The 27,978-nt window shown below is 45.4% G+C and overlaps 1 protein-coding gene across 1 annotated transcript; it reads right to left on the bottom strand.

Moving 5' to 3' along the window:
* Positions 1-571: 571 nt before the first annotated feature.
* Positions 572-27,412, bottom strand: LOC142591404 (uncharacterized). The gene is made up of 4 exons (XM_075703732.1): positions 27,314-27,412; positions 22,511-22,662; positions 2,885-2,911; positions 572-677 (listed from the first exon to the last, which is right to left on the bottom strand). The coding sequence occupies exons 1-4, from the start codon at positions 27,359-27,361 to the stop codon at positions 572-574; spliced, it is 333 nt and encodes a 110-aa protein (XP_075559847.1). The 5' UTR covers positions 27,362-27,412.
* Positions 27,413-27,978: the final 566 nt, after the last annotated feature.

Genomic DNA, 27,978 nt, shown 5'->3' with positions numbered 1-27,978 from the left:
ACTTTCTTGGCCCCCGAAAGGTGAGTGGGGCAGCTGTGCTGACGCCAACTGTGCTGATGCCAGCCTGAAGCCCACCTGGGTCACTACGTAGGCGGCCCTAGCTACATGCCGTTCAGCAATGAACGTCTTCGACGTAGCTTCACATCGGTCACTGACGATACACCGCTCATCAATGAAAAAAAAATATTCTTTAATGTTTTCCGGTGCTTGGCGGAACTTAACTTGCTCTACGCGAGGACGCCGGGACGGCACCACTACACGACGCAGCCTATGCAGCCGGAAAACCGAAAGAGAAACCCGGCTGGATACACGTTTCGCAATTTGAATTATGGTGCGTCGCGATACACTGCTTCAAGGCTAATCACATAACGTTGGCATTATTCGGGATATGGGTTCTGCCCGAATGTTTCTTTCATTTCTTAGAACGTCAACAGTAACACGCCACAATATTGACTTATAGATGGCTCGACCTTTGCACGAACTCATAATGTCTATAAGTGCTCAAAGTCATTAAACGTCTTTCTTTATGACCTTCAAACATGTTAGAACTACAGCTTCTTTAAGAAGCGCACTATGCGTAATACTTGCGTCGAATATGCCTTAATGAGGAGCTTTTATCTAAGAAAACATCATACTCTTCCGTTACGTACACCATTATAATCGCCTTCGTGCCAATCCTGAAAGAGAAGAAGATTGAAATATACAATTAATTAAGTGACCGATTAGGTACCGAGAAAAAAGCAAATTTACAAGCTAGTCTATCGCATAACTTTTCCACGAAAACATGTATACTTTCTTTTAAAGGATAGAATCTTATACACTAGTTCGAAGGTATTATAAACAAGCACCGATCAAAGTGTTGTCAATGTTACCAGCCGCGATAATTGTCCCGTCTCGATGCTCTTGCGTGCGCTTCATGACAGTGCGAGTTTGAAAGATGGGAAATTACGTCATTCAAGGGACCGCAAACCCAACTTATAGTCTGTCAGCTGCGTTGTTGCTCTAATCGTAGCTCACTAACGATGTAGGAACTTGAAAACAATGTTTCGGTTCTGCCATGAGTGTACTTTTGAAGCTAGATATATCGGGAGAGTCGACAGTTGTCCGAATTCTATGGCACAAAATATTGAGTATCGAACTTCATATCATCAGTTTAGCTTTCGTGCAGCTGCGAAGTTTCCTGCGTTACATTTTTCATATGGTACGACTAATACACAATTTCAGTCGGCCCCGCTGTAGCATGAAGCAAGCTGGTGTTTTACCAGCATTAGCAATGCGACGTACCCAAAGCTTTATGTATAACTGCAGAAATAAAAAAACTATTTTTATCTGAGTGTCAGCTTCTTGTGTGAAGAGATGGGAAAATATATTTGCTGGACTTTTCATGTTGTAATTGTCCCGCCTCGCCATGTTTTTCTAACTCTGCTGAGGCTGTTAAATATTACTAGCGCGAAGCACTATCAAGGCTAAAACCTGAATTTAATGCAATTTTAATGGCCTGGCTGGCTGCACAATCCTTGGGATCGGCCCACAAGTAACGGTTGAAACATACCCGATAGAGAAAAGCGGGTGGTAAAGTCGCTAAGAAAGACGTTGTGTTTAATTAATAAACATAAATGAAGTTTTCCGAAGGTAGGGTCCAAGCACAACACCTCGATCCTCAAACCATTAGGCGATGAGCGCATGCCTCGGTAAACGAAATATAAGAGTCGGAAGCATTTTCTGTGTGCAAGCCAGCGTGCTGAGACGCTTGGCGCTTTTTATGAACACTCAGCGCAATTTTTCACCGTCTTGAATTATTGCATCTAAAAATAGGCATTCCTTAATTCTCGTACATTTTAGGACGAGCACTGCGCACATTTACTGTGCGATTTCCCTTTGCGTCAGAATGTTGTGGCTAGGTGGCAAAATATGTCTAGGTGTGTTCATGTTCCAATCGCAGAGGCTGGTGAGCAGAAGTAGCTACATTTTAACACCTCAGGTCTGACAACTTTGCTTGACGTAATGAATTGTCAAAGAGTTTGCGCAGTCTAAGCACGCCATCCAAAGTCTGTCATGCAGGGTCGGGTTACATTTACTGCAATTCACTCTTCCACTACAACTACGAGCCTTACGCTACGTGTAATATTCTGACACGTAACTATCAACTCGACGTCACTGCTTCGCCGTCAATACTGGGTAGCTGCGAAAAGACATCTATAAAGGCCGCTCTACAAGTGACTGCTGGGTTCATATATGTACGGTATCCATAGGTAAGACTTGAAACGGACGAGAAATTTTCCACTATCGTCCGCACAAGCTTGCTACGCTGGCGACGTGCGTGGGCGAGTGTAGCCGCGTTTTTGGCGCTGTTGCAGATGACCGAACAATGAAGCAATGAAAGAGCGGGGAAAGGCGATTCGACGGACAGATCAGAGCTTCAGTTCATAGCGTTCATGCGCAATTATGACATAAGGTGATCGCGAAACTGCGCGTCTCCCATTTCTCGAAAGTTAATCAGAGCTTTCGCATCTTGCTGACTCTCATACGATGTCACTAGCTGTCTGTAACGCCAATGTGGTTGGATGCGTATCTCAGTGCAATAAGCGTTCGGCTAAAAACTGTGCACTAGCACTAAACTTAGTGAATTTTGCATTGATACCCTTTATTACAGTCCCAGACTGCATCAACGTGTAGGTGGTAAACTAAAACAGAGTGAAAATGTTTATTTTTGTGGAACTTATGCAACTAAACTCAGTACCGCAAGAAGCCTTCAAATTTTCTGTAATGATCGTTTGCTCCTTCTTATTCTGGCAACATAGTGCCCTGTATCTGGGGAGCTCGTCTACATACCTTATATATAATGCAACGCTATAACGCAGTAAACGAGTAAAACGATACATACGTATGCTGAAGTGCAGGAGGGGCACCACTGCAAGGAGAAGAATATAATGAGTCAGCTTAACAGAAATTGTACTCGCCAACAATAATCTGTTGATTACAATAAGTCGAGGCGTCAAAACGCATTCACGTAGGACGTTCCCTTTTGCAAACCTTATAATGTTTGCTCAACATTTATTCTTCACATGTAGGCAATATAAAAGCTCCCGTTTTCTTCTAGTTACGTCACTTCAGATATTTATCGCATGCTTCCTAGACAATGGAGACCAATACTAAAAAATTATTGGTTCTATTTGCTTGTATATGAGACGCCCTTCTGAATATCCTACTCCAATTTAGCCTATATTATAGAGCAGTTCAAGTGAAACCCGTACTTTCCGCAGCACTCAGGTTCAAATAGCTACTTAGCGCAGTCCTACTACCATGCTTTCAATGCATTGATATTTGTCGGCTATCAGACCGTGGTACCCCAACGTCGCTTCGCACAGTAATTCAATTGTCAACATGATGAGGCAGCAGCCTGTATACATAGTTATTGATGAACCGGTTTCAAAGAGGCAGGATGTCGACGAAAGACGATGCCCGACCTGACAGCTCTGCACCGTCAGATTTGGCTCTAGAGAAGATCCAAAAAATGGAGCGCCTAATGCCAAAAACGCCCAGCTTGGAAAAAAGACGCAACTCCCATAAGGGACAGTCTACGCTAACTCCGCACAGCTGATGCTCCGCGAAGCAACGCACGCTGTTTGCAAAGACAACTGTCCGCCTTCCACAGGGACGAGAAGCTGCACATTTTCATTAAGCTGGAAGGTTAATTTCCACAGTGTAGGCAACAACTTATTTGGTGGGCCATCACCTGCGACTTGGGTCGGCACCATTTATCTTGATGGCCTGCCCACTGGAAAGAGCGTATAAGGTGAGTGTGGCTGTAAGGATTTCCAACTGGTTCCTAGTTTAGCGATGAGAAACATACTGGGGCCTTATAACGTAAAACTATTCCAGTATGTTATTATTCCAATCTCTTGACATCATATTTGCGTAAGTGCCGACGCAAGCATCGGGCGGTGACCCTCAGGTTTGTCTGAACCAATTAAACGCGCTCCTCGTTTATAGGAGGTCACTTTTGTTAGCTTTAAAAACGAATAACATTGCCTACACTGATCGGCTTGTCTTATCTAATTGGCTGAAAAGAGGCGAGGAGCACGCTCTAGGGGAGAGGGATTCAATGGGGCCGAGCCTGCAGTACACTGAAAATCGATAACTGGATGAAGAGGGTGGTGCCGGCGGCTGCGATTGGTCCGCTTTTCGTTATTTAGCTTGCGGTGGCTGGTCGAAAATCACAGCGGCATGCAACGAAGCTTAAGAATGACGCTAAAACAGATCCTCAGCAAAGAAAAGTTGACAGAGCAAGGTCGTAAATGTGCCGAAAGTGCTCGAAAATACTACACTGCCCCGCAAAAACATTTATTGTACGCAAATAAGCCCAAGCTCTCCGGAAGTTGCGAGTAGCCAGTGCTTGAGCGATCGGCGGCAGCCATTTCTATTCCTTTCTAAACGGGGCAGCCTGCGGCTATTCATAAGAAACTTTTCTTTTGTTCGGCAGATTATTGCATCTTTAGCGCGTACGTGTCACTTTGACGCGGTGAGTTTTCGCAGTTTTGTGACGTCGCATGCCAGGCAGGTGAGGTGGGTGCAGCCCGAAAAGTTTTGCCCAATAGCCGAGGGCTAATGGAAAAAGGCGTCGAATAAGAAATAAAAATTTTTCTTTTGTTCGGTCTAGTTGTCAATAGTCAGTGTGTACAGTGTGCACGTCATATCAGATGGGGAGCTATCGCGGTTTTCGTGACGTCGCGTGACAGACGGGCGAAGTGGGGGTGGTCCAAAAAAGTTTTTGACCAATCGCGGAGGGCTGATAGCGGAATTGGAATAGAAAGGGTTGGAATAGCTTTACGTTATAGCGCTCCTGATTTCGTTACCACGGGCGTTCCTTTCTTCGAAACAATGCGTGCTGCGTACAGTCCACTATACACTGCAAATTTTGTGCAAACTCAGTAGAGAGGTACTGCAGCATACACCACACAGTTACGATGTTGTTCTAGGTCACTGTCTATTTTTGGGCTATTAAGGAAATTTCCGGGCATGTTAATCCTTCAGCAGTGATAGTAAGGTCAATCCAGCTAACCGTTCATAGCTGCCACGCAAGGACCAATCACTTTATCCTGCCGGCATTCATGCATTGCCACAGTGGTTGGATAAGTTCAAAATTTGAAGTATTTGGGCGATTCCATTCGATGGCCGAAGAACTCAAAGTGACAGTAAGGTTTAGCGTTGCGCTAAAGCTCCTGAGACAGCGTTCTACAAAAACGCGCGGGAGCGGGGCGGGGCACAAGCCTGCTAACAAGGAGGCACTGGTTTAGCCCTGTAGATAAGACGCTCGGCTTCTGAGCGTGGGGTCTTAGGTTCGATGGTCAGTCAGTGTTTTTTCTGTCAAATATATTGTGTTTTTATTGCGCATTTCTGCCGTCGCCGTCGCCTTGATGGACCGTATGAAGTCCAAGGGCGATAACACGGTCGCGACGCATTGATGCTGTATGTTCCAGTGAAAGCGATCGAGGGAATCCAACGATCGCGGCGCGATCTGGGGCGCGCGCACGATAACGGCGGAGAGCAAATGCACGGTCTTCCGTCGCGCGAAAGGCCGTGGGTGGATGAGGGGAAGGGGCGGCGTTATGCGCTGGCAGCAACTACGCATTTCGCGACAGGACAGAAGGGCTACCGTTGATCGCGGCTCAATCTCGCGCGCCATATATGAAGGCAACCGCTTCCGCGCGCTCCCTATATTGAATGCGCAGACGGCTCATACCTTTGCGCGCGTTAAGTTCTCGTCGCTCTTGCGTTGAAGAGATAGACCCCACCAAGGTCACCTCGCTCGCTGATGCTGCCGCGCTTGCCCACAAGAGCGCTTTGACAGCGAGAGTTCGCGCTCGTTGAGCGTGATGTGTTCATGTTTGCTCGCGCGCGCTTACATCATGCTTAATTCACTTGGTAAGCTATTGTGTCCAAATTTACACGGCCGATGAATCTACTATTCTCACTTGGTATAGTTGTGCACTGTTTTGCTATCCCAATCGATGCTTTGCCTTGCGTGCGAGATTGTGACCTTTTAATGCATTAATTCGTTTAAAGGAATTATCGAGGTGAAGTTGGAACGCAGTTGAGAGCTTGCGCCGTCACCGAACGCGCAGATAAAGGCTTCCGAGCGGTAGGGTGACGTCGCGTCACATGGACTACCTCTCACCACACGCAACACCTTGCGCGCCAGCGCGGCCGCTGGTGTTCTCTGTCGGCCATTTTGCCGCGTGCATGCGCGCATGTGGCGTGGCGTCAAAGCCAATAAGAACTTAGAAACCGTTATGCTGCTACAGTGGCCGGCTTTTTCGCTCAATGGGCCATTTGGTGCTTTCCCATCAATTTATAAATGAGAATTCTTCCGTTGCTCCGCTGCATATCCTACTGGCAGCAGCATGACGGTGCGTCCACTTGGCTTCGTCGTTGTATAGCGAAGCTCTAAAGCTCTTCAGGATACTTCGTGGCGGGGTCTCCCATAAACCGGCAGCTAGAAAATGAAATTGTGTTTGAGTTTCCGCGCAACAGAATTAATTTTTCTCCTATATTTGAATTAAATCCGATGCTATCATGTCTGCAGTCTGTGGGTCAGTCGTTCGTTACGAACTTTCTAACCTGTCTATTTGGGAAGTTCAATTAATGCAACAACGCACTTGCGCTAGGTGGAGTGCCTACAAAAAAGAATCTGTATGCTGTGCTAACGGAACCGCGACCTAGTGGACGTGGCCACTTATCCAGACCTCAAACAGCAGCTGGGAAATGTATTTGTCTTTCAATTTCCGCGCAACAGCTTTATGTTTCTCTTTTATTAGAATAGCAATCCAGAGCTATAATGTCTATGACATGTGTTCAACTCGTACCTTAGGCATTTTCTCACGCAACTTACTTAAGCATCAATTAGGTATAATAAGGCCCTTGCGCTTGGCGGATGACCTAGAAGAATGAGTATGTATGCTGCACTTCTGCACACGTGCGTGCTCGCACGTGTGCAGAAGTGCAGCATACGAGCACGCACACGAGCTCGCACGAGCAGCACGCAGCACACGAGCACGCACGTGTGCACGTGATCGCACGGTGGAGATATTTGTGCAACTTCGTTTACCATCAGTACTGGTGGTGTTACTTGTCAAAAGTCCGGACCAGCTCCTGCATAACCACGTTCACAGGGCTAAATGGACGCAGGCGTTTTTTCACCGCTGGCTGGACAGCACGTCACGCGTTTTTCGGGACCTTCTGGAGATTCACGCCCGAGCTGCACTTCCACGGCTGATCACTGAACACCATCGTGACGTCCGCATCAAAAGTGATAACCCTCCTGATGTGGTAATATGATTGTTATCGCAAATAAATGAAAAGATTTCAGCGTTTCAGTGTATCCTTATCTCCAGAAACTTATCACACGCGTGCGCATTGAATAAGATGGGCTCGTGTTCCAATTGCATAAATCAATCACTTTGTTCAAATAGATAAATTTTATTGATACGAAAGAGAGGTCAACCTTAACTCATGCGCACTTTTGCTACTTTGTACTGAGGAACAGGGAAGCCGAGTGAGCGTATTGGGATGAAGGATTATCAGGGAAAAAAGAGTGGTAAGTATATATGTACAATAAATGGCGGCCTGATAGGAGAGCTGCCCGTCTAATTTCATGTCATTCAGGAAATTCAGCGCTTTAGATATCCATCTCGCAGGTGTAGTATCAGGCTATTTGCCAAGAATAGCATCCTCCAACAGTGGTTGCCTGCCAACGCTCGCTAGAGAAGTGTCCGACGTTAGTCGCTCCAGCATAACCGCGCGGCAACCTCGCAAGATGTGTTCCAACGTTTCAAGTACCTGACAGTTTTCAGGCGTCTCACAATCAGAGCACTCCGACCCGCCGATGAAGTGTGCATAGTGGCGTGATAAAGCAACGCCCTGCCGGATCCTGCGGAGGAATGACGCTTTGCTCCACGTCACCATCGAGGGCAAACGGAATTTACATTCTGGGTCGATCACGTATAGGCGTCTGTGGAAGTTTTCATGTTTGAGCTCTGCGTATTTTTGTAAAATCCACCCGCAGTGGTTGTTTGGGGCTATGGTGTTGAGCAGCTGAGCACGACAGCGCGGGATCGACTCCCGGCCACAGCGGCCGCATTTCGATGGGCGGGCAATGCGATAACACCCACGTACTTAGATTAAGGTGCATGTTAAAGAACCCCAGGCGGTCTAAATTATTCCGGAGTAACCCACTACCATGTGCCTCTTAATGAGATTGTGGTTTTGGCACGTAAAAGTCAATAATGTCATTCTTCTTTAAAGTGCCGCAGAGGTCTCGTGATCGGTGACCTTGTACCAAGTCGCGAGTAGACAATACGCATTTCATCCGCCGATCTTACCTCACTGTCTGCGCGTGCGTTTCCATTTCAATGACCACGGTAAGGCACCCTTCGAAAAGTTATAACCTAGTGATTTCTCTGGGCACGGAGATAAAGTTAGGTGATTTACAGCACGACAGGCCATGGAGTCGTTTCTTTAACAGAATAATTTTAGCGGCGGCATTGATGATATGACATAGAAGAACAGCTTTTCAATCATGAGATGTCTGAGCTCTCGTAAGACAGGCAGCCCACCGCATCGCATACAGTTTCGCCACCGTGGATGTAAATTTGTGGTCTAATTGAAATCGCTGGGAAATGCCTGCTCTGTGAGAAACAATTTGAGTCACGCGGTCAAAAGTACGGCGAATGTCCCGACGTTTAAAAGACGTCGGAAAGCCGGAGACTTGCACAAGTTGTTGAGGTCAAACAACTCGTACGCTTGCCACTGTGCGTAAGATCGCGCCGGCTCACCTTGCGCTTGCAACGCCAGGCGACGAATGGCGGTTTGCACTTTCCAGAGACGCGTGCCAGCGCGGGCCGACTTGGTCCACAGATAGACGTTCCGACAGGTGTCGTCTCGTACTTCAATTGATATTTACAGTGCTTAGATCGAAACGAATGGAAGCATGCTTCCGAACAGCGAAGTCTGGATAATCAGCAATCGCCTACCGCCGTCGTTGTTTTCGTTACGCGCAGGCCTAGCGCGTCCATTGAGTTCGTAACTGGCCAGTGAATTAAGCTGGGAAACTCTGTCGAAGGAATTGAATTTTCAGTTCCGTTTGGTGCTGCAGAGATATAAAATATGGCACTCCTCACTTCGTGTGGTGTGTCATGTGGTGAATGAACGTGTGAGACTTCCGGCGGTCAACCGCGGCGTGTTTCGTGTGGTTTGGGGTGTCTCAAGTTTAACGTGCGAGCTCTGTACTGTTTCCAGTGGCAATGATAACTTTCGAAAGCGAAAGAAACTGGTAGCCGAGCAATGGGAAGCACGTATGCATCATCAGCCATCGCGTCCGTTTCAGCTCACAGTGGCATGTGAATCCAGTTCAGTAAAAGTTCACTGTACTCCTTCACTCACTTACTTCAAGTGCTTGCGTATTTTGTACTCAAGAAAACTGACGCAATGAAGGATACGTGACACAAGGCAGCCGTGTTTGAGTCTCTGTGTCCTTATACTTGAGCACTGCAGAAAGAAATGATCTGTTTGCAAAGTGCGAACCATGTGCAGTGCGTAGCAAGACTTTCATTATGCAAAAGTTGTGCATGTAGCAGCGTATATCGGGACTGTTCCGACGCCTGCTTCAGAAGCAGATAGTACTGAGTCAATGAAACTGTAATTAATTTATATCTCACTTTTTGTTTATGGAACGTGCGTATGGTGTGAGTGCACTGTGGGGCTGGTGAAAGGGTGTCTTTAGTGCTTTGTGCAGTCGGTATGCTTAGACTGTCCAAATCTCTTCAGCTTCTATTAAATGTTTCTTGCTGCGATACTATAAACTGTAGTTAGGAAAAACAAACTCAAAACCAACTTCCTAATGCATTTTCGCAGAATGCGTTTGATTAAGAAGTTAACACTACCACTGCAACATTACGCCGATGTTAAGCATATGGGCTTGAAATAAGTATATTCCCTAAAGGTGAACCAGTAGGCCTAAAATAACGGACTTTGTAGTAGCACTGCAAAAAGTGCTACCATGCGTAGCATCCACAACAAAACAGGCTGCGTGTCCAATGTACTTCTTTGGAAGCACCTCTATAAAGACTATTCGGGCCCTTCCCATTCTGGCAGTAACATTCAGCTGTTGTCTCAATTTTTTTCGCATATATTACCAGGACTGTGTCTAAGGATTGGCTGAATCGTGGGTTTGTCTCCCGTGTCTCAGCACAATGTGTTGGCGGGCTAGTTGGTCCGGATCCATAAATACTTCGTTCAGCGCAAAACAACAGACACAAGAAAAGGCGACAGGACAAGGCGCTTTCTTGTGTCCGTTGTTTGCGCTAAACGAAGTATTTATGGCTCCCGTGTCTCCGTTCCTTGATGACCTGAGGTTTTCCGAGCACTCTACACTTCTATCATTCAGGCAAGGCTTGAGTGCTGCTTATCAGTATAGTCCCCGTACCAAGCTCGCCTTGCTGACAAACTTGCGCTTGTTCAGCGCCGAACACGCATGCTCTAGTCCAGTCTTTTCGGTTGTCGCAAGCTCATGCCAGCCTACGAGGATTGCGTCAAAGCCCTCAACTGGCACACGCTCTACTAACAGCGCAACATTTCTCTGGTCTGTCCATTCTACAGGGTGCTTGACGGCTCTCTGGACAGCACTCATCTTTCTTCTTCAGCTCATCTGAAGAAGCAATCAGCACAGCCGGAGCCGCATCTGTATATCAGATATTATCATGGGAGTTGCCCGACACTGCAACTCCCATGATTACATCTGGTATACATAGCTTTCTCTGCAAACCCTTCGCACTTTGGACTCCCCTTCCTTGCGACCGGACTGAATTGGCACTCCTGTCTGTTGTGCACCCATCGACTCTTTGCGTGTGTGACGTGCTATATGATTGAGCAAGTGTGTGCGTGCGTGTGTGTGCGCCCGCCAATTCCTGCTCTAGATGGCTAGATATCAGACGCTCTAGTGTACACGCATCAGCCTTTCTTCAGTCTAGAGTGCCATGTTGCCACTAAGATTATTATTATTATTATTATTGTTGTTGGCGGCGATACCCTCGGCCAAGGCTAATACCTCGTTTTTAACAGATTACAGATGCGCCGCGGCAACGTGTTGGGGCTGCACTGCAACTGGTTTGCCGATTCTTCAAGCCACCGCCCCCGCTGCTACTCCTGAGTTCCGGGATTCTCGTCAAGCGTCGCAGGACCGGTCCATCATTTTACTACACCAGGACTGGGTTGCTATGGATTCAGCGACAATCGTCTACTCACCTGGAAACCCTGGCAGAGGGGCACCTATATATTTTGGCCGGACGCCCACGATTCCTTGCAGTTGGCGGCGATACCCTCGGCCAAGGCTGATACCTCATTTTTAACAGATTACAGATGCGCCGCGGGAACGTGTTGGGGCTGCACTGCAACTGGCTTGCCGATTCTTCAAGCCACCGCCCCCGCTGCTACTCCTGAATTCCGGGATTCTCGTCAAGCGTCGCAGGACCGGTCCATCATTTTGCTACACCAGGACTGGGTTGCTAGTCTCTGGATTCAGCGACAATCGTCTACTCACCTGGAAACTCTGGCAGAGGGGCACCTATATATTTTGGCCGGACGCCCACGATTCCTTGCAGTTGGCGGCGATACCCTCGGCCAAGGCTGATACCTCGTTTTTAACAGGTAGAGTGTTGCGACACTATTACTTTTTTTGTTGGTTGTATCGCCGCCGACTGCAATTTTTGGTTGTTGATTGCAATTGAGTTGCTACCTCATGAAATTAGCATATCGGGCGATGATGAAAATTGCATTGTGTGTCACAAACAGCTGCCCACTGACGGAAAGTTAATGAAGTGTTCAAGCTGTAACCATTCCTATCACTTAGGCCAATCTTGCTCTGGTATTGCCCAAAATACGTTCCGCGCAATGGGTTTGTCTAAAAGAGAAGTATGGATTTGCAAAACCTGTAGAATTACAAAGAGCCGGGCTGGTTCCACGTCAGTCTATTTCTCATGTAGTCGATAACGCGATCCCGAATGGGTCACTGGCGGCTGAGCTCAAGGACATAAAAGAGAGTCATCTCTGCTTACCATTCCTGACTCAAAAAGTGCACACACTTGTAGGCCTCAAAGAAGATTTTTCGAAATTAACTCAGTCCGTTGACCATCTGGAGGAAGCGGTGGTATTTACGTCGAATAAGTACGACTCGGTTATCACTGAGCTAAACGAATTCAGGACTCAAATGCAAAGTACGAATCTGAGATTGCCGCTCTATCTTCTACAGTGCAAATGCAGGCAGAGCAGCTTCAGCGTCTGCACGGTGTTCAAAATGACAGTGAGCAATACAGCCGCAAGCTAATCTGGAAATTCACGGCCTTCCTCAAGAAGATCACGAAGACTTGAAGCAGACGTTGGGGCAGCTCGCTGATAAACTGGAATTGGCGGATTTCACCCTATCAGATGTGGTGGCTGTTCATCGCTTACAAGGAAAACGCGATTCGATTCCCACAGTCTTGGTGCGCTTCACATCTGTTACAGCTAAGGAAAGATGGTTCCAGGTTCGTGGCAAATTGCGGGAGCTCCATCACTCTCATAAGTTGCCAAAACTATTTTTCAATGAAAATCTAACCAAGCAAAATCGAGAATTGTTTTGGCGAGTAAGGACAGTAGCCAAAGGAAAGGGATACAAATTCACTTGGGTCAAAGCCGGAAAAATTTTTGCAAAGAAAGATGAATCCTCGACTCTGATTCGAATCAACATGCTGGCAGACGTTGAAAAGATTGTCTAACATAATGGCAAGCACCTGCCAAGAGTTTCCCGATTTTCAGTCTTTCTGTGACAGCTGCAGTCACAAGTCGAAAGGTGACTTCATAATTATTAATCTCAACATTAGAAGCTTACGGAAATACTGGGACGAATTTGAAATGATTGTCACTTCAACACTTAGTTTTGTGGATTTGCTCGTTATAACAGAAATTAACGTCGCAGATACAGGTCTGGATACGTTTGTTCTACACGGTTATCAACCACACTTTGTGACACGATCACATCGGCGAGGAGGAGGGATTGCTATTTTCGTCAAAAACGTGTAAGACGTGTCACACATCGATGTTTCATTCACTTTTGCGGAATGTCTTGCTATCAAAGTGGCTCAGGGGCAGTTCCCGCTATCTGTATTCGCGTTTTATCGTCCTCCATAAAATAGTGTCAGTCGCTTTTTAATAGAATTGGAAGCCTTCTTACAACGATTCAACCCGGTGGATAAAATATGCCTAGTTGGAGACTTCAACATAAACGCTCTTTGTCACACAAAGGGTGCGGTATCCGACTACTTATCCCTTTTAGCTTCCCACGGGATTGAAAATACGATAAACATTTCAACCAGAGAAGGCCTGGTAAATGGCCATGTAGTCAGTTGATGCATAGATAATATTTTGGTTCGTACTTCAAATTATTCTTTAGATTCAAGCGTCACAAAACAGCGTTTGGCAGATCATTATTTTGTGGCTTGTCGCTTTGTGTCGTCCACCCCATTAACAACACGCGCTTGCGCAGAGGACTCGCCTAGCAGCGTCCAGATTTCTATAATAGACCAGCGTAAGCTCGATGACCTAATCAGGGCATTTGATTGGTCTACATTAATGAACAGAAAGGCTGCACATGTCTACGACTGCTTTTGTGAAATACAAACTTTTGAAAATTTGGCAAAAAAAAAACTGTAACAAGAAAACGCCGAAAAAATCATAACTGGATAAGTGCTAACGTAATTCGTGCTATAGCGGAAAGAGATGTCTTGTGGAAACGTTCTAAACGTTCCCCCAAAATGTAACACTTCGCACTGAGTACACAGCAGCTGTAAACAGGGTAGTTGCCCTCATTAGATCAGCAAAACGGCTGTACTTTTTACATCAATTTAACCTAGCCTTGAAAAACCCAGCAAAGGCTTGGTCTTTAATCAATCACCTTCGAGGAAAAGCAGACTCGAGATCTGCCATTCATTCCTTTTCGAACGACTCCGCAACAACGGCTAATCTATTTAACCGTCATTTTGCTCGTTCGTCTGACGGAGCTACTCAAGGGCATGCTCTGAACTGCACGCTTCATAAATCTATATCTGCCTCAGCCTTCCTGCCGAAGTTGTCGGAACTTGATTTACGTAGGATAATTTTCAGCTTCAGACAGAACAAACCACCGGGTCTTGATGGCCTTTCAGCGCGCATGCTCCAAAGTAACTTGGAAACCCTGTCGGGCATTCTTCTTTTTATGCTTAACTGGTTTCTGGACGATTCTTCTATCCCTGAAAGGCTCAAAACTGCTTTAGTCAAGCCACTTCACAAAGGAGGAAAAAAGGATGTAATTGAAAACTATAGACCCATATCCATTTTGCCTATACTGCCCCAAGTGTTAGAAAAGTTTCTTTTGGAAATAATGCTTTCCTTCATTAATAAGTTCTCAATAATGTCCCCTCATCAGTTTGGTTTTGTCTCTGGTAAAGGTACTACTTTACTTTTAGAATCCTTTTCGGATGAAATTTTTTCCGCTTTCGACCAAAATTTGTTTAGCATTGCATTATTCCTAGATATTAGTAAAGCCTTTGAAACAGTTAACCACGACATTTTGTTGAAAAAATTACATTTATTGGGCTTCCGGGGGCCATTTCATGACATCCTGAAAAATTATCTATCGAACAGATCGCAAACAGTAGTATTAGACAATCACTGTAGCTCTATATTGCCTATTAAAGCTGGAGTCCCTCAAGGGTTCATCATAGCCCCGCTACTCTTTAATATTTTCATGAATGACCTTGCGTCCACTGTTTCAAAATGCACAATTTTTCAATACGCCGATGATACCGTTCTGCTAGCAAAGCATTTATGCTACAAATCAGCAATCAATATGTTACAAAAAGATGTCTATAACGTAATTGATTGGTTTTCTAAAAATGTTCTTGTAATCAACAATTCAAAAACAAAGTTGATTTGCTTCAGAAATTCCTTAAAGATGACGTTGATAGACAAACATATCTTTTTGCATAATAAGTCATGTTCGCATTGTAGCTGTACTCCAGTGGAATATGTGCAGTCTATAAAATACATGGGCGAATTTTTTGACTCAAACCTGTCGTGGGAATCGCATTTAGCGTATTTATGCAGTAAACTCCGAAGCGTTGCCTGGGTACTCTATCACTGTAAAAGTATAGAACCTTTTTCAGTCAAAAAAGCAATTGTAAACGCTCTTGCGTACGGAATATTAAGGTATGGCACCACAATTTTTGCCTTCTGTTCTGCGCGTTGGGAGAGCCGGGTGGACGCTCTTTTAAAAAACATGCTCCAGAGTGTAGCGTATAATTCGCCTCTGTTTTCTTCTCGAAACATATTTACCGCCGTAGGTTTTCTTTCGTTCCGCTCATTGTTTGTTGAAACAGTGGTATTACGTCATTTTTGGAACTCAGATTTCAAAGTTGAGCATAAACCTGTGCGCATGCTCCGTTCGGGCTTGCGTTTCACTGTGCCTCGTTCCGCAACGAGATACGGTGAGGCCCGTTGATGTGTGTACGTTCCTAATCTGTTTAACAACCTGCCAGAGGGCATTTTCACAGCAACTTCGAAAATATCACTGAAAAAGATGATACGTGCTCTGTAGGCTAAACATGTTACATATTCACATTGCTTTGCCTTCTCATCTCAGGTAACATTTATGAGGACATTGTTTCAAAGATTTGAATTCTTGCATTTTGTGTTGTATGTTTTGTTCGTTTTATGTAAGCTTGAACTCTAGGTACTACTGAAATAAATTTGCGCAGCAAAATCTAATGTCGCGCGCTTTATGTAACAGCGTCATTATTTTCTTTGATATGTGATTGTTTTCCTATTTTCAATGTATTGCCTTGCCAATTCCGCAGGGCCATGTCCCACAAGCCCTTGTAGGCTTAGACAGGCCTGATTATAATGCGTATATGTGTTATGGCAATAAAGATATTATTATTATTATTATTATTATTATTATTATTATTATTATTATTATTATTATTATTATTATTATTATTATTATTATTATTATTATTATAAGAGGTGATCTGGAAGAAATTATTTTCAATTTCCGTCCTAACAAGGCCACTAGATGTGATGGAATTTCTTTACACACCATCACAAGGAATTTCAATGCGCTGTCAGATATTATCCTGCATATACTGAAAGGTTTTTTGGAAGGCGACAGAATTTGAAAATGCTTAAAAACTGCACTTGTTGTACCCTTACACAAGTCAGCAGAAAGATAGTATTGAAAACTATCGGCCAATTTCTATATTGCCGATTATTGCTCAGGTCTTAGAAAAATTTCTTTTCCACACTATGTCTTCTTTTCTCAACAAATTTTCTATCCTTACCAATCGACAGTTTGGCTTTATTTCAGGGCGTGGTACTGTGGCACTGCTTGAGGAATTTTCAGATGAACTGTTCTCGGCATTCGATCAGAATCTTTTCACATGTGCGCTATTTTTAAATGTAGCGAAAGCGTTTGACACCCTGAATCATCAAATCTTGTTAATTAAACGGCACTTTTGGGGATTTCGTGGGCCTTTTTACAAAGTTCTCGAAATTTACTTGCGCAACAGATTTCAGGTGGTATCTACGGATGATAAGGGCGTTTTTAGTTCTAAGCTGTCGGTAAAAGCGGGAGTTCCTCAGTGAACTTTGTCGCCATTGTTGTCGCAATTTTGTCGCCATTGTTGTTTAATATATTCGTTAAAGACTTCCCTTTGGAAATTTTGAAATGTTCAGTATTCCAGTATTCTGACGACACTGTATTGTTAGCGAAACACCTTTTTTATAAAAGGCCCACTGAAATGTTGCAAAATGACGTGTACAAGGCAATGCTTTGGTTCTCTAATAATGCAATTGTTTTAAATGCCCAAAAAACAAAACTTGGTTGTTTTCGCTCCCCACTTAAGACTACTCTTATTACATGCCTCCCTACTTGCATGAGTCAGACTGTGTTCATTGTGAATGTGCGCCTATTCCATACGTGGATTGTGCGAAATATCTCGGAATCTACTTCGATAGTAATTTATCGTGGCAACATCACTTATCACCTATTTGTCCTAAACTGAGGTCAGTAGCGTGGCTGTTGTTTTATATCAAAAGTATTGCACCCTTCTCTGTAAACAAAGATTATAGCACATGCACTAGGTTATAGTGTGTTGAGGTACGGCATTACAGTCTTTGGCTTTTGATCGGATCGATGGAGATGCAGGGTAGACCGGATTATAAAAAAACATCCTTAAAAATGTTGCATGCAATTCCCCAATAGTAACATCTGCAAGTATCGCCCGTGAACTTGGTCTACCGAACTTCTATTCATTACTTATAGAAACATTTGTTAAACATTTCAGGAATTCCGCTTTCAAACAAAAAAGTGCCGCCGCAAGAGAGCTTAGAAAACATGCCCGTTATGTGGTTCCCCGTTCAGCCACAAGGTATGGCGTGGCCAGACGCTGTGCTTATGTGCCTGACATATTTAACAAATTACCAGAAGAAATTTTTAACGCGACATCAAAAAGCACGCTCAAACACTTCTTAAAGCAGCTACAGTAAAATTAACCTCTTGAACTTTATTTTTGCATCGCAATATTTACCTCCTCAACTTTCTTTATATGTAGATAACCAAATGTTATCTTGTTCTTTTCAATTTTTTGCCATTCGTTTTATTTTTTAAATGTTTTTTCATCATGCCTCATCAATTTATGTATATTTTTTTAAATAATAAGATAATAATAATATTTGGGGTTTTACGTGCCAAAACCACTTTCTGATTATGAGGCACGCCGTAGTGGAGGACTCCGGAAATTTTGACCACCTGGGGTTCTTTAACGTGCACCTAAATCTAAGCACACGGGTGTTTTCGCATTTCGCCCCCATCGAAATGCGGCCACCGTGGCCGGGATTCGATCCCGCGACCTCGTGCTCAGCAGCCCAACACCATAGCCACTGAGCAACCACGGCGGGTTATGTATATTTTTTTTTACCTTGTCTATCATATTCATTGGCACGGTCCTACAAGCCAACTGACGCTTATACCGGCCTGCTTGTGTTGTTTTGCATATTTTGTGGCAATAAACATTAATATTGTTATTATTATTATTATTATTATTATTATTATTATTATTATCACACGTACCAATCAGTTATTCTTAGTTTTATACCCCGCAACCACACATCACGCTTCTCTGCACACGAATCCGCAATGCGCAAAAGTAAGCTTTAAAATAATTGTGGGGTTCTGCGGCCAAAACAATGATTTACAAGGCACGGCCTAGTGGGAAACTCCGGAATAATTTTGACCAGCAGGGGATCTGTAATGTGACCCCAATGCACGGGGCGCCAACATTCTTGCTTTTCGCCCCATCTGAATGGGGCCGCTATTTCATCCCGTGAGCTGGTCCTTAGCAGCGAAACAGCATAGCCGCTAAGCCACGACGGCCGGTATAAAAGTGAGCAAGCTTTCAAGGAAGCCTGATGAGAACGGTTCTCTCTGCGGTAAATCAATTTTTGTTTGAGTTCTTCCTTATGGCTATTAACGCTACCAATCCTCTGCGTTTACACTATTCCAACGATTAAATGTTTTAACTTCGCAATTGACGCGTTTTGTGCGGATACACAGCATTACACATTTCGCGTGACAGATTTTGCTGGGGCACTCACCAAAGAATGCCTACGCATTAAAGTCACATTCTCGCACAACCTAAATCTACCTCACTCAGTGTTGATTGTACCAGGCTGTGTAATTAGGTGCGTGGAAACGCGAGGCAGCCAGAGTCCTACGTCGGTCTGTAGCCGATATCCGCGCTCGCGAAGCGGTTAAACGTGTACGACCTGTCCCACACCATCTTCGAATGCGTAGGCGCGCAGGTGGTGCAGTTCCCACGCACGTTTGCCGGCGCCGGTTTCCGCGCACCGTCAAGCGTACAGGCGCTCCCAGAATGATTCGGAACGCAGCACACACGGCCGCTCACCCGCGGAGCGCACCTGTGGAAAATGTAGCACCATGATCTGTGCGTGCGCGCTCTCCCTAGCGAGCAAGGTTGGTCCGTAGTACATCTAGTTTGTGTTGCGTGACTCCAAAACGGTAGCCCTAGGTGCCCGTTTGCGTTTTGTCAAGGGGTCCTGGGCCGGTGGTGTCTATGACAAGCTGTGTCTGCGCATGCACTCGCGTTGGAGCATAAGCGTTCGTTTCTGCATGTTCGGGTGCTTGGGGGCCCTTTTTTCCATTTTTCATGTGGGTCGTATTTATCGTTGGCTCAAAATATTTATGGTAGGTGACCGTGACTAGCGCTGGCAAAGGGCGGTGTTTTCGTCTGATGCAATCGTGATGCTATCGGCGGCTCGATTGAGAAAGAGATACGAACATATTTAAACAGTGACAGCTACGCGAATTCCGCCCTATTCCATTCGAGGCAACATGCCGAAGAGAGTGCCGATGAATGTGCGGGGAAATAAATTTAGGTTCAGGTCGCAAGATATACCTCAACATGAGATCTGCCGCCTCACAAGAAAGTCTATAAGTGCGGTCAACCGAATGATCCAAGCATACAGGAATGAAGCTGGCCGACTCAAAGATGCAGCACGATTGGGACGACACCGATTCACGTCGGAAGGGTCTAACCTTCTCATTGTTGTTGCAGCCGTTGCCAATCCTATTCAGAGCGCCCGCCATGATCAAGAGAGCCCTCAACCTGCACACCAGTGAGGAAACAAATAGAGGACGCATGCGAGAGGCTGGTCTTCGTGGATTTGTCGCGGCACAAAAGCCACGCCTTACGGAGCACGAAAAACGCCGGCACCTTGAGTTTGGCAGGGCATATGAGCGCTGGGCGACTGAAGAATGGAAGGACGTCATATTCTCAGATGAATTTACATATTCATCTAGATGGGATCAAGAGCGCCGCGTATAGAGACCATACAAGTGCAGGTACTTTCTTTTTCTTTCCGATCGTTTGAACACAAATTCTTCGGACGCGCAAAAGCTATCTCATCTGAAAAGACCTTTATCTATTGCCTTCTTTTCGTGCAGATACGAGACTGGGTATGTTTCCTAGGTATACTGCAGCGGCCGTTGTGCTGTCAACGTTTGGGGAGCAATTATCAAAAAGGGCATCGGTCCGCTAATCCCACTGTCCCCATCGTTCACAGCTGAAGCTTACTGCGAAATTCTAGGCTACCACTTATTGCCGTACGCTCTGGACGGGCCATTTAAAGATGGCTGCTACTTGTTCCAACAAGAGCTGAGCCCGGTGCGCACCGCCAGAGCTGTGGAAAAACGTCAAGAACGTGGTGTTGGCGTTCTTGACTGGCCTCCGAAAGGTGCAGAATTCAATGTTATGGAAAACATGTGGGACACTATGAAGGAAAGTTTATCTAAGCTGAATCTGGGAGGGCCCAGTGCCGGCGAGCTCTGGCTCGCCATAACGCGCGAGTGGAAGCGCCTTGATGAGAGGAGCGACTTCTTAGATGCGCTCTCCAGGACAATTCCACGCCGCCTGCAAGCTTCGCTTCGTGTGGACGGCGCATTCGCGAGATATTGATAGCGGAACATGCCAACCTCTTTAGACGAAACAAAGCGACGTTTTGATTCTTTTTGTTGCTGTGGAAAAAAATAAAGCCAGTGTTCTTCCTATTCTTTAGATTTACTATGTTCTCCTTAATATTTTTTTTTTTTGCATTCAGCTCACACAGCCTACCCTTGCTTATCATTGTATTTTCCCTCTGAGCAAAAAAAAAAAACTAATGAGTGTGAAAATGAGTATCTACGCCAACAAACGCGGAAATGCGATCAATATGTAAGGATACTCGCTACCAATGGTCAAGATTCCGTGATTGATTGGCGCACGATATATGCGAACCACGTAACGTGGTGCGCCAATAAATGACTGGAGTCGTGAAGAGTTCATTAGAGTGCCATTTGCATGAAGTGGCTTCATGTGCGTGAAATTGGCCTTGATGAACGTGCCGCGTTATTTGTGGAAGTTGTCCTCTTATTACGAAGCTAGTAGTAACACGGATCAGGAGATCATTTAATAAGAACTAATACTTCGTAGGACAGACTAACAGGGAGAAAAAAATCGGACAGCGATGCCATTGTAGCCAAGCCGCCTCACTAGCACGAAATCACGCAAAGCATTGCTATCTCCCAGATGGGATGCATACCATGGCGAGAATACGCTGCAAGGAATCCACAAGCCTTTATTTATAGATTACAGTGCATGCTGTGCCACAGACATTCATTCACCCAGCCCCCATTAACAATACTAAAGGGCACCTACCGCTCCCTTTCTTGGAGCAAGACAACGCCAATCGAGATGCACTAGGGATCGAAATTTGCTCGCAAGGAAGACCGCGGATGCGCAGATATTGCCTGTATTTATCCTCCGGCGCTCTCCGCCGACGAGCACCTGCGTGTCCGGAGTTCCTAATTATTGTGGGAAAACCTGTGCGTGTAGTTTCGCCTTTCGCCTTTGCGTGCGTTTTCGCGCCTCGCTACAGTGGGTGCATGCGGCGCTGATGGTGTCTCTGTGAGCATGTGCGTGCGCGACAATTATTTCTTCCTGCATCGTGCGAGACGCTTAATCTTAGTGTGCGCATTTGAACCTCCTCTTTTTAGACGGCCCGGGACGATTGGCTACGATTGTACTGACTCTCTCCTATCCAGCGCCAGCCGCAGGTGTGGCGAGATGCTAAGAAAGGCAACCGCCAACGGACTTCCAGCCTCCAGCACAAGTTTAGCACGTTTTCCTCGCAACCTGCAACAAGCTTGTCGAGCTGACCGCTCCGCTATGTAGCGATGTAATGAAACACTGCGTTACTGTCTTAACGTCGCCTCGTCCATCCCTGGGTGCATTTATGCGGCTGGTCGAGGTATAGACCACTGGGCCAGCGCCAACTCAATGGTCCTTGGTGGCCATTTTTAACAATACCGGGAGTGTAACGAAATCCATTCGAAACTTCATCAAGGTAAGGAAGGTCACACATGTGTGTATTTGCTGGAAAATAACTTTACCATTAAGGCACTCGCAAATAAATTATTATGTGTACCAGAAACATATTGTAGGAATGGAATAAATTACTTTGTAAATAAAGGACTCTAGCAAATGGTCCCAGTCAAAGCATGACGCTCGTAACCACTCCCCGAAATGAAAAAAAACGTGGACGGTTCATTGCGTAGATATTTGCGGCTAATTTGACGGACAAAAATGACACTGAACTGCCGAAGTGCGCCAATCTCACGCCCCCCAAGTAGACACCGATCGATGAGTGACGTGATAGCTTGGGCCTCACCATAGGGGGAGCATCAAACGAGGGTTTGATGGTCCCTCTTTGATGTTCCTGCGTCTTGTACATATTATTATTTAACTAAATGAAACGATTTATTCACTGAAGCGATATTAAAGGGCAATACGTAATTTTGCCGGAACAAAGCACATGATCATATACTTACCGCACTGTTGCATACTTGTAACAGCCAAACGAGCGCTCTGCCCCGCTAACGGTAGCCGCAAGGAACTTTGACTTAATGCAGACGCATTCGCTGTCAGTCCAAGAGTCAAACGCTGCCATCACGATTTCAAGTATCTCTGGTCTTCTTACGAACTGCAGGAGAAGAACAGCTGCGTGGGATTCTCGGCACAATTTTTAATTATATTTATAATATTTTAGAGAATTGAAACAAATTATGTAGTTTTACGTGCCAAAACCACTTTCTGATTATGAAGCACGCCGTTGTGGAGGACTCCGGAAATTTCGGCCACCTGCGGATCTTTAACGTGCACCTAAATGTAAGTACATGGGTGTTTTCGCCTCCATCGAAATGCGGCGGCCATGGCCGGGATTCGATCCCGCGACCTCGTGCTCAGCAGCCCAACACCATAGCCACTGAGTAACCACGGCGGGTTTTAGAGAATAGGCCTGCCCTTGTGGGGTAAATAGTGCAATACATCACAAGGGTAGAAAACTTTATGAATTCAATCTAAGAATTGAGTTCCTATAAATAGTTGATGCCGTAGTTTCTTTAAATGTTCCACAGAGCTTCCCTCAGCCCATAATCGCGGTTGGATGTACTTAGAATTTATATTTCGTTTTGTAAACGATTTTCCTAGAAGTAGGGCCACTTCTGGACAACACATCCTTGCCCCAAAGTCCTCAATTATTCCCAAAGGGCACATAAAGAGGCAGAGGTACCTACTTCTGGAGCGATGGTAGTGAAAACCAAGGCAATGAACGCTTAATGACATTATATTAGGACTTGGCCGGTTTTCATCACTTCGTTGCTTCAATTCCTTCTGTACGAAACATTTTATGTTATATTGTCTATTACATGCTTGAAGAAAAGACAGCGCTAGAAAAACGCGGACTAAAAGAACATGTACGATGCACAGGCGCTGCGGTGTTTACATGGTTTACAGTAATAAACAATTCTACACAATTTCGGTAACGCGGGTTTTTGTCGTGCGCGTAAAACAGCAAAATAAAGCGATTATAAAGTCGGTACATGAACCAAATTATAGTGACAGCAGCAGAAAGCCCAGCAATACAAGAAAATAACAGGCCAGACGGCGCAATAAAGGCCCCTACAACGATATGGCCCGCTTTAAGAAGCATTCCACGCTTTCCAGCCGATATGTTATATATTTCACACGCACTGTAAACTCCTCTAAAGGAAAGACAACTAAAACGAGCTATTCTCTAGAATTAAGAAATTGTGCGTCCCGAACCGCTGATACGTTGTTTTACTGCATCATCCGTGGGGGTGCCCCATCCCTGAGGCCAAAGAAAGGCCAAGTTTGGCCAACGGCTGAAACGTTCGACAGGTGGTACCAGAGTGTGCAAAAGAATGAATGATAATTATACCGTTACAATAGCTTTAGCAGGCACAAAAAATTCAACGACGATTACGGCGCTCTCTAATGCGAAAGTTGAGCGCAGCACGATACGTGTTTTCGCGATATATTGCCTGGCGCGAACAATCTGTCTCATGCCGCACGTTCCAACCGGAGCGGACTGGGGCTCGTCCGTCCCGCTAACTGGCAGATCGCGAGAGGCACCACGTGGGTGACACGTGGGTGCGATTCTCAGCAGCGGCCGTCAAGGAGACGTCCGCTCATGCAGCGCTTTGTTTCCTACAGACGACGCGCGCTATTCGGGCGCCATATCGTAGCCATCGGCGGCGCACAGCCCGTTTGCGCGGTACTGCGCTTTTCTTCTAGCGCTTTTGTTTCACCAACGACGAGATCGGTCCTTCGTCGCGGGCAAGTAGTGCTACCAGTGCCAGCGGCGACAACACCCAAGGAAGCGTCACGTCGAGCCTTACTCGTAGCCGCTCGCTCTCACCCCTTGCAGAAGGAGCGACACTCGTTGCACACGCTGGCACAGCGGACTGCCCTCAGCAGCTGACGCCGCAAACAAGCATAGGTGGGAGCGGATAGCTCAACCCCCCCCCCTCCTCCTCACAACCGCAGACGAAATCGCCCACGTGACTGCGGATTGTGTGGCCGCTGGCAACTCAGCGCATGTGCAGGCCACCTCCTCTCAGCCGCACCTCCGTTTTCCCACTCATGGTTTTGCTGCAAACTTTTCCTGCGCTTTCCTCCTCCTCTATTTGCTATTACCTTTCTTTCATCTACCACTGCGCTTCGCGTTCTTTTTTCATTCTTCGAGGCGCTCGTTCGTTAGGTTACGCCAACAACGCCGCCGCTCTCCGCGGGAAGGAACTATTAAGAGCTGCACTGTGAAAGCAATTCCTATAGTAGCGAAATTCTTCATACGGTCACTCCGTGATGGTGCTAAGTGTACCGAGCTGTTGGAGCTATACATGCCAACCATCACCAGTGAACTCTGTGATAACAAGCGGAAGCACCTTCACGGAGTCCACTGCTGCAGAGTCGCGTTTGAAGCTCTCCGACTGGCAGTTGAGGGATTGACGTAAGCTTCATTGATGACATGCCAGTATTTCCCATATCTGTAGGCGGCAGCCGCACATACTGTAGACCGAAATGCACAATATAATATTAACGACTGGCCAGACTGTTTTTTTTTATTTCTTAATCTGCCTGCAGCACCTCAAAGGCATTATCTCAGGGGGGACGTTGTAGAGAAAGAATGATCGTGTGCAAAAACGAGCTGCTTTGAAATCATAAAGCGTACAGCACAAGACGGATGCAACTCTATAAGCGTCAGTTGCGACACAAAGCCCACAGTCGTATTTACGGCAGCGTAACACAACAAAAAATTTGCCGTTTTCTTATCAGAGAGCATATAGTGAGGCCCAAACATTACATCACAAACTTCGTGGAAATAACAGCCTCAAACGCACATTTACATATCAGAAACAGGAAATTGTAGTTTATCGCATTCACTACTTAATGTTACGAGGCGCAGCAGCTGCACGAAGTAAGTACTGTAATTTGCAGTCATTGCTGTGTACAGCGGCTATTCAAAGCCATCGATGGCGGTTTACGAATGACTCATTCTTTCGTGATTCTTCGATGCCACTTTGGCTGGAGAAACACGGTACACCGTTACACCCCGAGCTCAGCTTCACTGTGTGCTGCCTTGAGTGCTTTGACGCTCGTTTTGTTAGCATTAGAATTTTCCAAGTGGAAAAAACTGTGTGACAAATGTGGGTTATATGTAGAAATATATAGACTGTCCACTTATTCTTATACCCTCTGGATCACGAAAGCATCTCTCTGCGACCTCAAATCGCCACTGCCTTGCGCTATCTGATTCCAACTTGCGTCTGCAAATTTCGTGGTTTCCTCACATCACCTGATTTTATGCCGTCTTCGACTGCGCTTCCCTTCCCTTGGCACCAATTCCGTAGCTCTAATGGTCCACTGGTTATCTGCTGTGCGCTTTACGTGGCCTGCCGACCTCCATTTTTTTTCTTACTGTAAACTAGAATATCGGCTGTTTCCCTTCCCTCTCTGACCACACCGTTCTCTTCCCCTCTCTTAACGTTATCCCTAACATTACTCGTTTCATCGCTCTTTGCATGGTCCTCAACGTGTTTTCCAGCTTCTTTATTGTTCTCCAAGTTTCTGCCCCATATGTCAACATATGTACTTGTTTCCTTACCGCCAACCCACTTATATACACCCAACCCGTTTATATCCTCGACTAAGCTTCCTTCTCATGATGAGGGGCCGCTGTGAGTAAGTGATTCAGACATACGTACTCCTGCGCACTCTCTATAGAGTGTATAGAGGTGGTTGAGATATTTTAGTGACTATGGTGTTAAGCTGCTAAACACGTGGTCGCGGAATCAAATCCCGGCCACGGCGGCCGCATTTTCATGTAGGGGAAATTTGAAAATACCCATGTACTTAGATTTAGGTGCCTGTTGAAGAACCCCAAATAGTCGAAATTTCCGGAGTCCCCCACTGTGGCGTGCCTGACAATCAAAAAGTGGTTTTGGCGCGTAAAACCCCATAATTTATTTATAAGGTTGTTGAGACGTTCGTCGTTATCGTCGCTCCAAAGCGTTCCGACTCTAAAAGCTTCAATACTACTTTTAAGCGTGTAGTAATATCATTGAAGAGGCTGTGCCTCTTTACCTGACCCCTTTGTCGATAGGAAACTTTCTGGGTTATTTGTAGAGAACCTGTGTAAATATATATATATATATATATATATATATATATATATATATATATATATATATATATATATATATATATACATATATGGACAAGCGACAGTTGCACAGAACGATTTCTAGTGGGGTCCTTAAAAGCACTTTGAAATTCATTTGGTGAACGTGGTTATACTCATGGATTGGGGATATCAAAGAGGTGCGACATAATAATAACGTATGCGTCTGGCATTTTCCTCACAATGAGCACAGAATTCTTTTTCGCCATGTTTCTGGTGCTGGGACACTACGCGAGGAATACCTTGGAAATAATGGCGGGGTCTCGCGGCCTGACCTGGCCTGATTTTTTCGAATTTAGGTTACAACGGGCTATGCTTAGTCAGATCTCGGCATCTGCGGCTTTTCCTCCAAGAAACTCCTCAGATAAATGAAAAGAAAGTGCCTAGATTATTTTTGCTTTACATTACTGCTACCGGTGATGCAGCGGAGCATGTGACATGCTGAAAGGAAGCTTCTATTTTTCTTTTTGGCGCTGTGTGGAAGCGCGATCATTGGTTTTCTTCAGCGCGTAGGTGTGACAACAGCGGACAAGCAACTTATACTTCACAGTCAACAACAATTAGCAGCAAGAAATGGGAGAATTTCTCTTACATTTCTTGATTTTGTACTAAGGTCAGACTTCACAAAAGTCTCAGGCATTGTGAAGGGAGGTCTTGCGGTTTCGTCAACTTCTTCTTGACCGTCCGTTGTCGTTGCTGCGTAAACAAAAATTGTTATGAAAGGCTCATCCTACCTGAACGACAAAAAGGGCTAACATTATCTGATATATGTTGCCGCATTGTTAGAATACAGATTTGGCCACGGTAGTGCAAAGCAAGGTGTTTATTCTAAACTAAAGCCATATTCATACAAGATGGATCTGCATATTGGACATATTTCCTATAGTAATAAATACGTACGTAATGATAAGTTATTGTTAACTGGCTGACAAGACACTGAGGCGTGTCGTGCATGCAATACCTCTTTTATTTCGACGATAATTTTTCATGGTATTTCACACACTTTATGTTGTCTATCGATCTACATATCTGCTTGACTATGATTCTAACGGTGTTCTTGCCAATGTTTCGCGCTAACATCTAATGAGTAGAGCACTGAGTAATTGCGCTAAAGGAACCAGGTTCGAAGCCAACGGTCGCACTGAATTCGGTCAGAAGACATATGACACTGGTAATGTAATGCTCATAAATGAACTTGTTTCATATCGAAATGGGTTAGTGATTATGCGGCACTGGGTGTGTGCCATTTTTCAATAA

Source organism: Dermacentor variabilis, chromosome 8 (genome assembly GCF_050947875.1).
Source record: "Dermacentor variabilis isolate Ectoservices chromosome 8, ASM5094787v1, whole genome shotgun sequence".
NCBI classification, from domain to species: Eukaryota; Metazoa; Arthropoda; class Arachnida; order Ixodida; family Ixodidae; genus Dermacentor; species Dermacentor variabilis.
This window is presented reverse-complemented; position numbering and strand designations above follow the sequence as displayed.